General features: G+C 34.8%; 2 protein-coding genes across 2 annotated transcripts in view; one reads left to right on the plus strand and one right to left on the minus strand.

Annotated features, from left to right (window-relative positions):
- LOC136985589 (uncharacterized) overlaps nt 1-5,839 on the plus strand; it is a 39,916-nt gene extending 34,077 nt beyond the window's left edge. The window contains 1 exon segment of the mRNA XM_067282908.1: nt 1,882-5,839. Coding sequence (XP_067139009.1) covers nt 1,882-4,892 — 3,011 coding nt within the window. The 3' untranslated portion in view covers nt 4,893-5,839.
- A 5,391-nt stretch (nt 5,840-11,230) lies between these two features.
- The window catches only part of LOC136985583 (elongation factor-like GTPase 1), an 84,155-nt gene continuing 78,366 nt past the window's right edge, over nt 11,231-17,019 (minus strand). Inside the window, exons 22-23 of the mRNA XM_067282902.1 lie at nt 12,537-12,721; nt 11,231-11,462 (exon numbers count right to left, since the gene is read on the minus strand). Of these exons, the coding sequence (XP_067139003.1) occupies nt 11,274-11,462; nt 12,537-12,721 (374 nt within the window). The 3' untranslated portion in view covers nt 11,231-11,273. The remainder of the gene's footprint in view (nt 11,463-12,536; nt 12,722-17,019) is intronic.

Consider the following 17,019-nt stretch of genomic DNA (forward strand, 5'->3'; position numbering starts at 1 on the left):
ATTTTTCTATAAAAAAATAAAAAGAGGTAGTCGCTTCCAAAAAACTTTTGGTCGATCACCATTTATATCCTTAAAATGTTCCATTAGAATATAAACTTCAGGACGACCCGACCTTTCTTTGTAGGCTTCACAGCCGCCCAGGAAACAATTCTTTAAAACATAGGAGAAAATCCAAATAAAATTATGAAAAATTTTTTGAAAATTTTTTATAATTTTAATTGGATTTTCTCTTATGTTTTAAAGAATTGAAAAATTTTTTGAAAATTTTTTATAATTTTAATTGGATTTTCTCCTATGTTTTAAAGAATTGTTTCCTGGGCGGCTGTGAAGCCTACAAAAAAAGGTCGGGTCGTCCTGAAGTTTATATTCTAATGGAACATTTTAAGGATATAAATGGTGATCGACCAAAAGTTTTTTGGAAGTGACTACGTCTTTTTATTTTTTATAGAAGTATTTTTTAAATTACAGTTTTACTGTTCGATTTCTGGTTTGTGTTTTTAATATTATATTACTTCTAGTTTTAATATTATTACAAGTGTATGTTTATATGGTGGAAAGTTCTACATTTAAGAGATTGAAAAATCTTTGCAAAAGTTACATTTAAATAATTGGAAAAGATTTACTGGGAACTCAGAAAAGTGAATATTTACTCATTTATTCTATATTCTTTCGAATCTTTTTGCCAGCATTCAATATGATGGCTAGTATAATGATGTCACCTAAAGTGGCTTCACTTCTTACTGTGGTAAGCATTGGCAAGTTTGTTAGCTTAGGTTATTTATATATATCTTTACAGAGCAAGACCTCTTAACAGTGAAATTCCATACAAGAATAAGACAATTATTTTCTGTAATTTCTTTTAGTGGTTTTTGGCAGAAAAATGAAGTTTATTTTCAGGATTTGCCAGCATCCATGTAAATTGTTTTTGATAGTTTTTCTTTCAAATAAATAATTAAAAATAATTATAATTATTGATAAAAAATGTAAATTATGAATAATAAAATTATTCTATTTTTATTTTTAAAAAATCATATGTACTGTACAACTAATTTTTTGCATATTACTTCATAAATATTGATTATATATCAAATAGCAATGAAAAAATTGACATTTTTTGGATGGTCAACCTGAAAAAAATCCAGCAAGATTTAAAACTGTGTATATGGTGCCATCTGTTATAATATTTTATTATTAAAAACTTTTTACGTTTTTAATTATTATAAAAATGGCAAAATGCTTAATTTTGAGGGTATCGATGGATTTTATAAAATAAATTGTAAATGCTAATAACTAGTAAAATTGTTATTAAGTTTGACTTTACACAAGATATGACATATGACCCCTCTCTCTCTCCTCACCTTGTTGACCTTTAAACACCAACATTTAATAGCATTAATCTCCCTAATCCACAAACCTTACAAAATTTCAGAAATTTTGACAAAAAGCATAGGAGTTATTAAGCTTCAAATGGTGAACAAAATCATGCCTCCCACACACGCACATACTAAAATCTTTACAGAAATTACCCCCAAATTTTTTGTATTTCTCAAAATTTCAAGGTTCAGAGTCCAAAAATGTAAAAATCTGTCTGAACATACTTAACATATTTGAAGATAAAATTTAAAAGCTTCAAAATCATTTATATTATCATAACTATGATAAAAATAATTACTAAATTAGATAGTTAGATAACCTAATAAATAGGATATTTAAATTATTATTAAAAATAATTACATTAAGACTTCACTTAATAGAAAGTGTTCTTTCACTTATTTTTTGAAGTATTATCTCAAAGAATTATCTTTATTCAAAATTGAACTATTGTAAATAATAAGTTATATACCTGTTGTAAATGATAATATCAAATTTATTTATTTTCAGGAAATTTAGGTTTGACATTGGAGAATGATAATTCAGAAAAAACTGAAGAAATGAAAATGGACAAAATTGATGGAGAAAATAAGATTAGAAGAAGGATATTAACAGTTCATAGTTTAAAGAAAACAGGTGTAAAACAAGATATTCATAAAAGAAGCCAAAATTGCAAAAAGAAATATAATAAATGTACAAGAAATTCTATGAAAATAATTACATGCAATAATGCAAATAAGAAATCATTTAAATATAAAAAACCAATTTTTAATAAAAGAAATACATCAAATGAAATAAAATCAAATAATTCCATAATATCAAAACAATCCTCCCAGTCTGAATTAGCTGAAACAATATATTCCAGCAGAGGAAGAAAGGTAAAACGAAAGATTATATTTCCTACTGAAATCACCAGTTCCGAAAGTGATGGAGAGGATTCGGCAAATAATTATTCTCCTTTTCAATCAAAGTGTTCTGAAAAGAAAGTGACGAAAAATAATTCACCTGAAAATTCTGTTTCATCAAAAGTTATTAATTCTGAAAATATGGTTTGTTGTATATTTTGCAGAAAAGAATTTGAGAGTAAACAAATGTGGAATAAGCAGTTTTGTTGTGAAGCAGCTAGTAAATTCAAAGATACTAGTGATCAATATGTTTGTAAATTGTGTAATACACAATTTTCACAGCAACAGCATCTCCAAAAACATTTACAAGGACATCAAAGAAACAACTGTCGATTGTGCAATGCTCAGTTTACTAGAAGAAAATTACTATGTAAACATTTGAGGCTAGTGCATAAAATATCAGAATCTGAAAAATTTTATTATTGTTCTTATTGTGATCGAAAATTTTTTAAACGACCTTCACTTTATAGTCATTTAAAAGAGCATGCAAATGGAAAAATTGTATGTACAAAATGTGGTGCAATGAATGATAATGAAGAAATGCATCAAATACATATGAATAAGCATGCAGAGGATGCAAAATATCATTGCGATCGTTGCGATGAAAAATTTGTTCGCCGACAACAATATGAACAACACATGACTGGTCATGATAAACATGTATGTACACTTTGTAATACAAATTTTTCAACAAAGAAGCATTTTATTAAACATCGCCAAATGGTTCATGGAATTCAAATAAAAGAAGAAAAGAAGCATGAATGCCAGATATGTAATAAACGATTTCAACGTCCAACACTTCTGCAGCTTCATCAGCGCATTCATACAGGAGAACAACCAATTCCATGTTCTCATTGTGATAAAAGTTTTCGTACTGCTAAAGCATTGACTAAACATATGAAAACAGCTAGCCATCTTAAACATGTTGGAGAAAAAGAAGGGAAAAATATAGAGTTAGAAAAACCATTTTTATGTGCACAGTGTGGTGCAAAGTTTTATCGTAGGCAAGGTCTTCTTCGTCATATGCAACAGCTTCACAGTGATGGTGAATTATTTGAATGCCCACATTGTGATTATAAATGTAAATGTAAAACAAATCTCAAAAGGCATATGGAATTACATACAGATAGGAGGCGTTTTGTTTGTGAGATATGTGGAGCTGCTTTTCATGCATTTGCAACTCTAAAGGAACACAATGCATATGTTCATTCTGAAGTTCGGAATTTCACCTGTGAACAGTGTGGAAAAGGTTTCAAGGGAAGGAGTGGCCTTAAAAGACACATGCGTATACATAGTGATGCTCGTCCATATGTTTGTCATTGTGGTCAGTCATATAAAAGAATGTCACACCTCAAACGCCATATGGTATCAGCTCATCAAGTAATATTTAAGAGCAAAAGGGTTAAGCGAATTAATGCTCAAGATTCATCTGATGCTGATACTAATCTTAGTGCTCAAGATTCCACTGCAGAATATAATACTGCAATTGATGGCCTTCAAGATACTTGTGATGGATTCTCTGTGATGTTAACATCTAGTGATAATAATTTTATGCATAATCCACAGAACACAAATGATAATGTATTATTAAATTCTAATTCTGAAATGGATAGAGTAGCTTTAGCTCAGGTAAACAACAATTCTGATTATATTTTAGTTTCCTCTGTTAAACTACCATCTTATTTAGATAAAACAAATGATCTGCAAGCAATAAATGGAAGTGAATCTGTCGTTCTTGATATAGTAAAAGATAATTCTTCAGTCTCTGGACCTCTTGTTTCTCTTTTGCAATCTCAAGAACATTTGGCATCTGGAGCATCTTCAGTTTTACAAGATGTTCCACCATCTACAGTTCAGTTGCAAAATTTAGATCATCTTGCAATCTCTTCAAATCATTTTCAATCTCTGAATACACCATCACAAACACCAATATCATCTGAGCATTTAGTGACTTTAGGTTTAACAGGACCCACGTTACATCTCACACCACATTTATCATCATCTATGTCCGAAGGAGGAAACTCATCATGTTCTGTTACGGAATCTACATCTGCAGATATGCAAATAATATCGTTACATAACAATCAATCATCACTTTCCATTGAGACCAATAATACATCTTTGGCAAACATTCATCACCAGGAAGTAGCAGCTTCCCTCTCATTTGCAAAATTACAGAATGTTCAAGCTACTCATCACTTGAATATGTCATATCAGCACGAATTAGAATCTGTTCATCCAGTTTCTACGGATATTATTCATCCATCGGCAGCCGACTCCCAAACGACGACTATTTGGGTCACCACATCAAATACTCATGGGCAATCAATGGTTTCTCAGTCTCCACTTGTAGTAGCTAAGGTTACAACTGTCATGACTAATGATTCCACCTCAATTAGTCCTTCAATTTCTAATAGTCTTCCTCCTGAATCATCCATGGTTAAAATGTCTTCTACCTCTGTACCACTTCAACTCTCAAACAATAATGATATTTTTCCCAATGGGCATACAGCCATCCATACATCATCTAGCCTTCAACCTCAGGAACTGAATTCTCTAACTCCGCAGATGTATACTGATAGCATTTGTAAATTTTTGCCTGTTATTCCCCATTAGTAATTTTTAATAATAGAAATTTGCACTGGTTTGTTTACAATCACAGAGAAGCTTTACAGATTATTATACATTTGCTAATATGAATGTTGAATAACTCAATTTGTTGACAGGTTTTTGTATGATAATACTTAAATGTTAGCTCTTTTATTCTCCCCGATCCAACTTACGTGCATCGGGAAAGACAAATTGATTTGGTGCTGTTTTGTGCTAGCATTTGTTTGATAATGTTGGTATGATTGAAGTTATGAGTGTTGTTAAAATTTTGTATTTTGTTTCATATGATGGCAGAATCATCACTGCCATTTTTGTTAATAGGATATCCAGAGGATTGTAGATCAATATTTAAACTATATAGTCAATAGTTTTCATGTTGAGTATTGATGTTTTCTAACTATTAGTAATTCTTATAAGAATTAGATATAATTATTAGTCACATTACAGTTTTTATTTTGTGATTTAATCAAATCTTAATCATTGATTGCAAAAAATATAATTTATTTATAAGTAATTATAAAACAAACACCAATTAAAATTATTTTTACAAAATATGAAAATATCAGTTCTTTTTATTTATTTAGATAATTTAATAATTGTTAGATACGTTTCTCCTCATCATGTTTCTAAATTTGTAAAATTTCTTTTCCAATTTTTGACAATTTCTAAGTAAAAATATAAAATGATTTGAAATATTCCAATTAAGTAAAGAACTACTAATAAATTGTCTGTAACTATCAATCATTATGAGGGTCATACAAAAGATTTTTATTAAATATTCCACAATTCTAAAATGCCTTATGCTTAAAAAAAGTGAACATTAAAAACAAACAGAAGAGATATCATTATAAAAATGTTCCAGTTAGTCTTCAATACAGTGCCTTTCTGCGTCTCTGATTTGTTTAGAATTCTACATAAAATTTTGTTTCAATTTGTGAATGATAAATAACACATGCAACATTTAATGGATTCAAAAATTCATGTTCTTGTTAATTTAATTTAAAAAATTCAAACTTTGAAAGACTTACTGTTTCTTAAGAAAACATTTTTGTCTTTCCATTTTGGAATATTTGAATGGGAGATAATTCTCTAAGAACAAATAAAATTGATATTATTTTCTTAATTGTTAGTTTATAATACTTCCATTAATGCCATTATATTAGAAAAAAACTTTTTTCTACAATTATGATATTGAAACTAAGTAACTACAAACCACGATGAAGACTAAAACTGCTTTGATATTCTTGTCAAAGACATGTACCAAAAGAAAAGCCATTTTAAAGATTTTTAAAACAGTGGATGTACATTGTTGCTATGTTAAGAACCAATAATGTTAATACTAATCTAATAATAAAAATTTTCACCATGATTCCAGCTAATAAGTACAAAATAGCTCATTCCACTTATGTTTTGTAAATGGAATTATGTAAAGAAAGTTATGATAATTATTATAAATTAAATTACAGTTCACTTGTTATACAAATATTCATTCTTTATTATTAAAAAATTATTCCTTATATGTAATATTAATCATGGTGCTAGGACTAGTTTTAATATATCAGTGGCCTTGCTACAAAACTCTGCTCAGCAACATTATCCAATTTTACAAATATTTAAAATGGTTTTAAAAACAATAAAATTACATTAAAACGTCAGTGATTTTACAAAATAATTGAAATTTGTCTTAATATTAAATATATATTTTTTTGAAAGTTTAATATTAATTTATTTGAATATTTAAAATTTTTCTTCTTTATGAAATTTAGTTTAATCAATATATAAATTATTGTGTTAAGTTTTCAGATAATTTTTCTTATAAAATTTCTTTCTTCCTAGATTTGTATCCAATAAAATGCCAATATTCTTCATTATTCCTTTTCCTAGGTAATATGCAACTTTATGGTATGTATAAAAACTTTTTCATGTTCTTGAATTATCAAAATTTTAGGTTTTTAAAATAATTCTCAATGTTAAAACATTACAAAAGGCCTTAAAGCCTCTTAACAGATACCATAATGTACATCCACTAATGTATTTTGGTAACTGATTTGATTGTTTTGGCAAGTGTTTGTGCTCCTGTTTAAATATGTTTACAAAAATTTTGAATGAAATTGTCTTCTTTTTCTGGCATTTGAGCATTATATTCATATATAAGAATGTATGTTTATGTATATATATACAGATTTAATTTTATTTTTTGATTAAAGGGGTTTTGATGATTTAAGCAATAGGAAGATATCAAATTTGTAGAGTTTTTTTGTTGAGAAATGTCAGCATATAAATAGCAATCTCTGGATTCGTTTTTATGCTTTTCATCCACTATGTTCTTGTAATTGTTAAATTAGGCTATAATAGCCATTAGATATAGACTAAATTACACACCACATAAATTTTGTAAGTTGTTTTATTATTATTATTATTGCCAAAGGTGAATGGCAGAATAAGCATCAACATACCTAATATGGAGTTCTTGAAGAAAAATTGCAGAGGAGGGCCATAGTAAAGGCCAAAATGCATACCGAGATTTAAAGTAATTAATCAAGATTTTGAGGTGTGTGTGATTAGCCAGTATCTAATGGTTATTATATCCAAATTTAATAATAATATGAATAATCTCTAGAACTTTCTCTTTTTTTTATTCCCTACTCTGAACAAGAAAGTAAAATATTAAATACTTTTATAGATTAATGTGGAAGAATTTAAATATATAAACAATTGGAGACAATAGGGGAGAAAAAAGTTTTGGTGACCTTCATAAATCCTGCATCTTTTAATATTAGGAAAGGAAAAATTTATATATTCAAGATGTCAAATGCTGTGTGTGAATTTTTCTGGTGTAATTGGATTTCCTATATTTGTTAGTAGTTTTATAAATAAAAAAAACCATAGTGAAACAAATGATTAATAAAGCAGTTGATTAATCCCTTTTGCTATTTACACCCACTTGCTAACTGAACAAGCCATTTTTTAATCAATCTTTTGGAAATAAAATAAAAAGAAATAGGATAGTTATTTAAGAACTAGCAAACTTTTTCGATTTATATTTTCATATCCGCAAACTCGCAAATTATTGCACCATTATCGAATTTTCACAGTTTATACATCAGATTTTTTGGAAACTCTACTAACCCCCCAAAAAACAATTATATACTATTTTTTGTTTTTCTAAAATTATAGAATTTTACATGGCTTTTAAAAATAAATGTCATATCGATTTATATCCTGATCCGTGCTTTTCACATTAAAAAAATATATGAATTAATTCTCAAAAACGAGAAAATTTACTTCCCTAACGAATTTTTTAATATAAAAAACGAAAATTTGCGCTCAAATTTAAAGAAGGATCAAATATAAATCGAAAAAAAAATCTCCATTCTACACTTATTCATTTTTTAGATCAAGTGTTTATAAATAATACCCTTTAATCTGAATAAAACAAAAATTTTAGAGAATAGAATTTAAAAATAGACGAAATTCGTCTTTGGATAATCATAATAGTGCCTCTTATTATTAAAAAAAATAATAATAATTCATCTTTTTCGGTGTAACATTTATAATGTTTTTTGTAGCCAAAATAACTTTCGATGGGATGAAAATTCAGATGCAATTGGAATATAAAACATGGCATTTGACTACTTGATTGTATCGATTTTTATTACAATTTCCTTTAGAATAGGACGTCAACATGTGTACTGTAACTTATAGCTTTCGATTTTTTGACTTGTTTTGTTCTCGTTTAGCATGAGTATCCATTTTATTCGTATTGCCAATCTTTGTATATCAAGTGTTTATTACACTGGCCAAACACCAAAACAAACACTTGGCGTGTTAGTCAACGTGTTTAAATTTTTAACTTTTCACATCGTGCATTTAAATTAAGAATATTTAACGGAATCCTACCGGAAACCAATTATAGTTTCATTGCATATAATTCAATCAACCGAAAATGAATGATATATATATATAAGACCAAGTAACTAAACATACTCCGATTTCTTCTTTCTATTTATAAACTAGAAATTGATTGGCTTGGTATCCGGAATGGCTTAACCTAGTTGCAGTTTCGAATCTCGCTCTACAACGATTTTAATTCATTTCAGAAATTGTTTAGAGGATGGTTTAAATTATTGGGAGATGGATACTGGCCTATCATTAGGTCAAGTTTCAAGAATTAACATATTCTAGCCTATAAATAAATGGAAATCGGGTGGTGTTTGGTTAATTAATTTTGTATTTTCTTTAACGATTTACACAATTATTAGTGATTTAAAAACGTTTGTTACTATCATTCCCTTCCTCAGAAACTGGGATTAAGTATTGTACTATTATTAAATTATTAAAATTTAATATCACCTTTTGGCATAGTTTCCGTACAACACCGAATAGTGTTCTTTATCCACGTCTTCCCGTTTCATTTTCGAAAATTTGCTTTATTTTCTTAGCCTCAAGTAAATTTTCTACCGATTTTTCTTTCATTTTATATTCATACAGAGATGGCAATAACAATTTCTAGTCAATTTATTCTATATAGAAATTTGTAATGTTAAGAAAAAAAAAAAAATAATAATAATAATAATTCAAAGTAGACGATTGATTGATTGATTGATTCCATGTTTAGTGTGTGTATGAATAGATGACTTCAATTTTCTTACTATTTATGGTATCCGTTATTATACTGTATAATGCAAATTTAAGATGTTTGTAACACAGTGTATAACTGGTTTAAAAAAGAAATCATAATAATAACTTTGTCGAATTTAAAGAAAAAAAACGGGTATACCGCAAGAATATTTATGACTTTTTTAAGAAAAAAAAATCTGGTGATGTTTAGATTAATTCAGTATTTGATGTACAATCACAGTTTGTGCAGCTTTGCAGTTTGGTAAACGGTGTGAAAGGAGACAATTGATTATAGAATTTAATAATAATAATAATAATAATAATAATTAAATTTACAATTAAACACTTTTGGAGAGATTTTACGTAGTACAAACACTTCAAGATGCATTTTTTTCCGAATCTTTGTACATAAACCTTGTCGATTCATTTTTGAATTATCGAAAGATTATTTTTTACTCGTAGGACCGCGCACCGTGTTTAAAATTCTATATTATCCGATAATTAAGTTGCTAATTATTAAAAATTAGCCGGTGTCCCCGCAGCTAATTTATTGGTATAGTTCGAAATTTCAATGGGTATGTCCTCCCCAACCACCAAATGTCCTAGCGCCATAACTTATCCATGCAAAAAAAAATTCACGGGATGACACGCTGGCCATTTGTAGAACTATACCAATATATTCGGAATAATTATTTTAAATACAAATTTACATCGTCTCTATTCATTTTTTTTCCGTATCGAATGTGTTGATTTTTTGTGGAGCTATTGTAAAAATTTGATGTCAACTTCCTGTGATATATATATATATATATAATGTATAGTATATATGATCATCGCAATTATAGGGGAGCGAAACGTTTTATCTTCGCCGTACACACACAATCTTATCGAAATTAATTATTAAAAAAACAAACAAACCAAGTCGGAACGAACGAAAGAATATATTAACGAGGACCACAGTGGTAGTCTGTACGAAATGACGCGGGGCCAAAATGAAAATAATTAAATAAATAAAAATAAGAATTTAATTAATTAATTCATTGTAAAGTTTCACGAGCTTTGATGGTTGTCAATACTGTTAATGTGATATATTTTTGTGTTGACATGCAGTATGCACTATTTGTGACCACTTCCTTGTGTGCTTGAATGATCATGTTTACGATTTTCTATATTATAGAATTTGATGCGCTTGTATTTCACTATACAATGTATGTTTAGATGGATTAGAACTTGAGTTTGAAAAAGTCCAATAAAAGATATATATTTTCAATTTTTCCCCTCTTATTTTCGTGAAGAAATAATAAAAAAAAGTTTTGAAATTACCCGATCGATCACCCGTGAAATTTAACTGTCGAAATGTTTATTCTAACCGACAGATGGCGCCAGATAAAATTGGAGGCGCTTCTAACACATGGTATTGTTTTATGTAGAATATACATGTTTTACTGTAATTTTCCGGTGTTTGTTAGTTATTTTAAACGTAAATTGGGCGCTTCTAAATTGTTTAATCTAAAACGATTGCTAATCTAGAATCGTTCTGCTTTAAACGCCCTTTTTTTTCTAGTTGCGCCAACCCCAGCGGAACCTCCAAGTCCATCGTGGGTGGAGGTTCCCCCAGAAACAGCACGCGCTTCGACGTCCACCCGATATTTCGCCGGCCTTCCAATATCCGAAGCAGACCGGATATTGGAAACCTTTAATCCGGAAAGAACACATCCGAAAAGTAGGACCAATCGACTTTTATTGACAAAAAAGTGGAAGCTCTCGTCATTTATTTTTAGTCAGGGTCCTCTGTTTCTCCGCGTGCTCCACGATTTTCTCGTCCACGGCCAAGCCTTTTCTCCTCCTCACCGCGTTCATGTATTTCCTGGCTCTGTTCTCGGTGTCGGCCTTCTCCCCGAAGTGCAGATACTCCTCTTCGGTGGTGGGCACCCAAAACGGGTCCAAGTCCAAAATCTGAACGAAAAAGAATAACTTTCACTGACGTTCCAGCGTTCGATTTTATGGAATATCGTGGGAAGATTCCACACGCAGCGGGCGATCTCCCCTTTCCCGTGCGAAGGGGGGATAACTCCTAAATATGCCCCTTTGATGCCGAACACCGAGGAAGCGCTCTACGGCCCCCTACCGGCTTAAGTAGGCAATTAATCAAGGGCCAGATCCTAATTACCTTTTATTAGGCGCATCCGGTGATAAATATACGAATCATCGAAGAGGGAAATTCTTCCGAGGATGGCGCAATCCGGTTCGAAACTCCCCACCCACATACGTCGATCCCGGCTCTATCTGACCCGTCCGATAATTGTCCCCTCTCTATTAATATCTTCCATTATTCCCGCTTGGGAGGGGGTCCCGCGACAGGATCGTTAGCCTCCGAAAGGAGCGTTAAATGCGGGAAAACTTAACGAAGCGGAGTGGGAGGCGCGAACGGGCGGACGCTTTAAATCGGGCGAGATCTTGGGGAAAGTCGCTACAAACGGGAGGAGGTGGATTAAAAAAAACGCATCGGACCAACGACGTCCCCTCGTTCAAACGGGATATCGAGCGATGTCGGGTAGAAGCGGATAGAAAATGTGACCCCGCATACAAGCCACATCCGGATTATCTAAGCCCGAAATGCGGTGGTTCTCCCTCGTCCGTTTCTTCCCCCAATCCGAAAGTGTTCTTTAAACCTCCCCCTCCGACGAAACGGTAATTTTTCGGTACCATCCGGTGAGGGAGGTGGCGCGGGCGGACTTTGGTCCCGAAACGGGCGTTCGGCCCGCCTTTCCGACAACTTTTTAAGGTACGAGGTCTGGAGAGGCGCGAGGGGATGTACTTTTCAATAAATCTGTCCAAATACCCATATCCGGGTTAGGAGGAAGTGGGGGAGGGGGCGCTTCGACGCTTTCGGTCACGTAACGACCTTTACCAAACGTTCTCGTACCCCGGGGCTCCCGCTTCCCGATGTTTTCCGGGAGATCGGTCAGATACGGAACACAATACTCTTATCTGCCGAAGACTTGTCTTTTGTTCTTAATTTATACTTACATCCCAATGGCTGAATAGCAGCTGGGGACAGGCCATTCCGCTCGTTTGTTTTCGGATCTCGTTAGCGAAGTCGAAGCTCTCGGCGATTGGCAACACGGCCGTGATGTCGAAAGTTTGGCAACCTTCCCTCATGTCGCTGTGAAGGATCCTTCCGTGCCTTCGGCCCAAAACGGCGTACATTTTGCCTGAAACGAAAAGAAAAAAAAAATTAATAATAATTAATTATCGAGTATCTGGTAAACGTTTCGAAGAAATTGTGCCGCTGACGTCATTTCCTAAGTTCTTACTACGCCTCATTTTGGTCCGGTCACGAACGTCGACGCGCGAGATTCCCATTGTTTTCGTCGACAATGCCATCGGATGCAAAACGATTATCTGTACGCAACGCGGGTAAAATGAAATCTCTTCCATCACAAAACGTGGAAGGGGAGGAGGGAGAGATTGTGTGCCGTTTCGGGGTCTCTCTCTCCCTCTTCGCCCCCTAGCGGTTCTAAATCCCTTTTGTGTGTTGTTTACGTTTTCTAATCCGGAATCTAAATTGCGGCGTATAAACAATTGACATTTAGCGTCCGAGAATCCGGACGCCCAACCCCGAGTCCCCCGGGGCCTGTCCCACTCCCAGTCTCCCAACCTTACGTCTTGCGATACACCTGTTTCGCCTTCATACGTTCCTCGTCCCAACACCTGTGTCCTACACCTGATCAAACACGGTGGGATATGACACCCACCAAAGAAATATTGCCTCCCCGTCATTTCTATTTCCGAAAACTTCGCCATTCGGTACGTTACGAAATTCTACTAATGCCGAACGTCACGTAAGCAATTACAGCAACTCGCTACCACTACGCGTCCTTGCCGTGTTATCGAATTCCCTTGTTACGTCACGTGAAACATTCGCGAAAGTCCAAGTGCCTTTCTTTCTCTCTTCCCCCCTCTCTCCCGAAAGATGTAAACTGGAAAGAATGGCCGAAGAGATTTTTAAAGCTGGGTTTAAACAGAGTAGAGAAGCTAATTAGCGAAGGAGGGGAAAGGATGGCGCGATTTTTTTTGGTTCCCCGTCACGGCTATGGTTGCAAAACCACGTGACCTGTTTTTCTGTTTCCTGTTTCGTTCCCCGTTCGTGTTATTATAGCGATTATGTTGACAAGTAATATCTAACGAGAAGTCGCTTAAAGTCCGCAAAGAGCGGGCGGTTGTTGAACTGATTGATGCCGTGCCCGGCGCGTTGTAACGAATTTGGGAGGGGGTGCACGCGCCGATTTACACCTCTTAATGCTCGGAAACGTTTACTGTCGACGAAAACGGCATTTATTACAACGATTAACTATCGTCAATCCGATCGAGAGAGAGCGAAGCGTGAGAGGGGGGGTGATGTCCTGGCTCCTCGCGCGTCACTTTCTTTTTTCAAACCTGGCCGAGGTTTAGAATTTATAAGACCACTTCCTGATGACGTGCCCGGCTTTTTAAAAATCTCTTCCCAACATTTAACAGAGGGAGGAGGGAGATTGCAGTGAATTCCTGCCTCGACACAACGCAGAAAATTAGGACTACTTATCTAAACGACTTCCTGTCACGTGAGGTCGAGCCTCCGACATGGCTTCGTGACGTCCGAAAATGACATAACTGCGCCCGGACGCCGGACTCGGCCAATAATTGAATGTAAATTAACGAACGGGGTCGTCACGATTCCGTATCTTTGCAAAACGGCTCTTATGTATCCGAAAGGAGAGATGCAGAGCGCCAAAATGCCGACTGCCGGCACGCGCGCAAAAAAAAGAAGGAAAATACGTTTATTCCTCCGATAAGATCAATTTTTTCGTAAAAATTTATAATGGTTGGAAGATAAGGCCGGTAGGGGAATAACAGGATCTATCGGCGTTGCTGGAAACGAGACCAACTGACCGGAAATTGCGTCACGGGGACGGAACGGTGTCGAGAGCCGAAAGGTATACAAAACGCTTCTAACCCTTCTGGTCCATGAATGGGATAGGTGAAAAAGCCATATGATTAATGTTTCTGCCGGCCAAATCCTCACCAGGTGTGGCCGAATCGATTTTTCAATGAAAAGGAGCCAAAAGAAATGGATTTACAACAGTTAAGGGGCTGCAACCCCTTGTTAATCTCTTTTTAACTTTGTCTTTGGCAGTCGGCGACTCTCTGTCCAATAAAAGGGATCGATAATGTTAACGCGGCTTACAGCCCTCCATTGTTAACTCCTAAATATGAAAAATGAGTCGTTCCTGCCGACATTTTTTGAGGGGGGACGGGGGTAGGTGCATATTTTATGCCTATTTACTCTCGATTTTCCCAGGCTAATTGGCCGACTCCTCGCACATAGCCTAGCCATTATTCCCTATAGTGGCAACAAACAATGAAGCAGCGCGATTTAGCAGGTCAGCGCACTTCCCTTCGACACAACCGTGAGGCCGCAAGATGAGTCAGTGGAAAATAGCCCCGAGTCCTTGCCAGATTGCTAGAGTCGGTAGTGGCTGAGGCACTTTCATTGGCGACGTCCCCCTGGAGGAAGCTTAATTGCCGCCGACCACGCCAGGGTCACAACACCTCTGGAATGTCCGAAACCCTCGAAAAAAAGGGTCCCAGCGGAATTTCTTAAACGGCAGGAAGTGGCCAAGTAAGAACAGCCTTAGGACATTGGCTGAAGTACTAGTTTCCGTCCTGTTTTTTGCCCCCCATCCTCTTTTTCTTTTCAATCTTCTTCCATTCATCTGCTTATCGTAGTTATGTCGTGTGAGCCGGACGGAAAAACCAGAACCGATGGTTACTCCGCCGTAATGGCCACTCGAATTTTACGAGCCAAAGATCTCTCTTCAGATTAGGAGGATGCCCTTTGGCTCGAAATTATTCTACGCACGTTCGCTACCCTCTTTTATTCACTCTTCCATGATGGATAAAGGAGGAGGGGGGAAACCACACATTTCTATTTTAACTGAAACTGGTTTCCCATAGCACCGTTAGAGCTGCGGTTTCGCCCGGATTAAAACTTTTTTATTCCTAATTTATCCCTAACTCTCACGGGATTACGGCCGATTCTCGAGTTTCTTCCCCAAGTTCCTGACGAAAGGGGTAATAAATCTCTCCGATCGGCCGAAAATGTTTTGGTGTCGATGTTTGTTCTAAATCGAGTGATAAATAAGCTCGTCGGGGCGGAAAAAAAACAATTTCAAAACACATAAATCGAAGCGATTTCGAAACGCCGCGATGTCTACAGTTTCTAATACTATGTTTGGGTATTTTTCAGTTGTTGACTTACTACGGGCCGGGTGCATTAGTCAACAATATGTAGAAAAAGTCTAAAAGGGTATTTGGCCGGAAGCCAGGACAGATACGGAGAATTTAATGGATTATAATTACTACCCCCTACTCGCTCTTCCAGGTTTTATCGAATACTTTCTTGTAACTTGTCTATCTGTCGTTCAATCCTTTCGCTCTTGAGGCAATGGCTTCTAAGAAACACTCGAAAATCCATAAACACCAACAGGAAGTATTGGAGTGGCTCGAACCTTATGTAGATGTTCCTATTGTTTCATATAGACACCCCGTGAGATTTCGTAAGAACTGAAAAGGGGAGTGGAAGCGAAGTTTAGTGTTCGATGCCCATGCCGATTCGCTCGATTAAACACAGATAAGATGCGATCGGACGATTATCGCCTCCGATCGGATATCCTCCACAAAACAAAACAAAAAAATAATAATTATTAATTAATGCCTAATGCATTTATCGAGTTAGTTCCCATGAAAAGTTAAAATCATTTCCATGAAAGCCCTAGAGGAGGTGCGAGAAACAGAAATGATCTTTAAGGAAATTCAAGGTCTTATTTTTTTAACAAGTAAGAAAAGATAATCGAGAAGAAGAGGCATTCCTCTTGATGACTTTTTTTTGTAAACCGTACAGGTTTTGGGTCATGCAAAAGGGCGAGTGAATTTCAATAAGCAGAAAAGGGGTTACACCGTTCCTTCCCCTTTTTAACGCTCCCATTTCCGAAGCCAGTTTTGATTTTTGTATTCAACACAATTAGAAAAAGCTCCGAGGCACCCGTGGCCACTCGGAATTAAACAGGTTTGTCGGTTGGGTCCCACGTTTTGTAAATAAGAGAATTCACTCGCCGGAATACTAATTAAAAGTTATGTATCATCCGACGCGTAGAAGGGTTGCCACACTCGTAAGATTCCGTCCAACGACCCCTTTAAGAGTGTAAAAAATAAAAAAAATAAAATTTCGAAACCTAAAAAATTACGGACGGATCTCCATTTATCACAATCCGCGGGTCAAGTCCCCCTTCGTGACTCCTCCACAAATAGTGGAAACTGGCCAACCAATCTCTTTCGAGGCGCAACAAAGGAAGAGTCTGTAAATTACTTCGATTTGCATGCAGAGTCACACTTGATATTCACAAACTGGTAAAAGGGACGAAGAGAAAGAAGAAGAAGGGGGGAAAAAAGCGGTATCTCTGCTTCCAACCCG

Source organism: Centruroides vittatus, unplaced genomic scaffold (assembly GCF_030686945.1).
Source record: "Centruroides vittatus isolate TY-2023 unplaced genomic scaffold, ASM3068694v2 contig_971, whole genome shotgun sequence".
NCBI classification, from domain to species: domain Eukaryota; kingdom Metazoa; phylum Arthropoda; class Arachnida; order Scorpiones; family Buthidae; genus Centruroides; species Centruroides vittatus.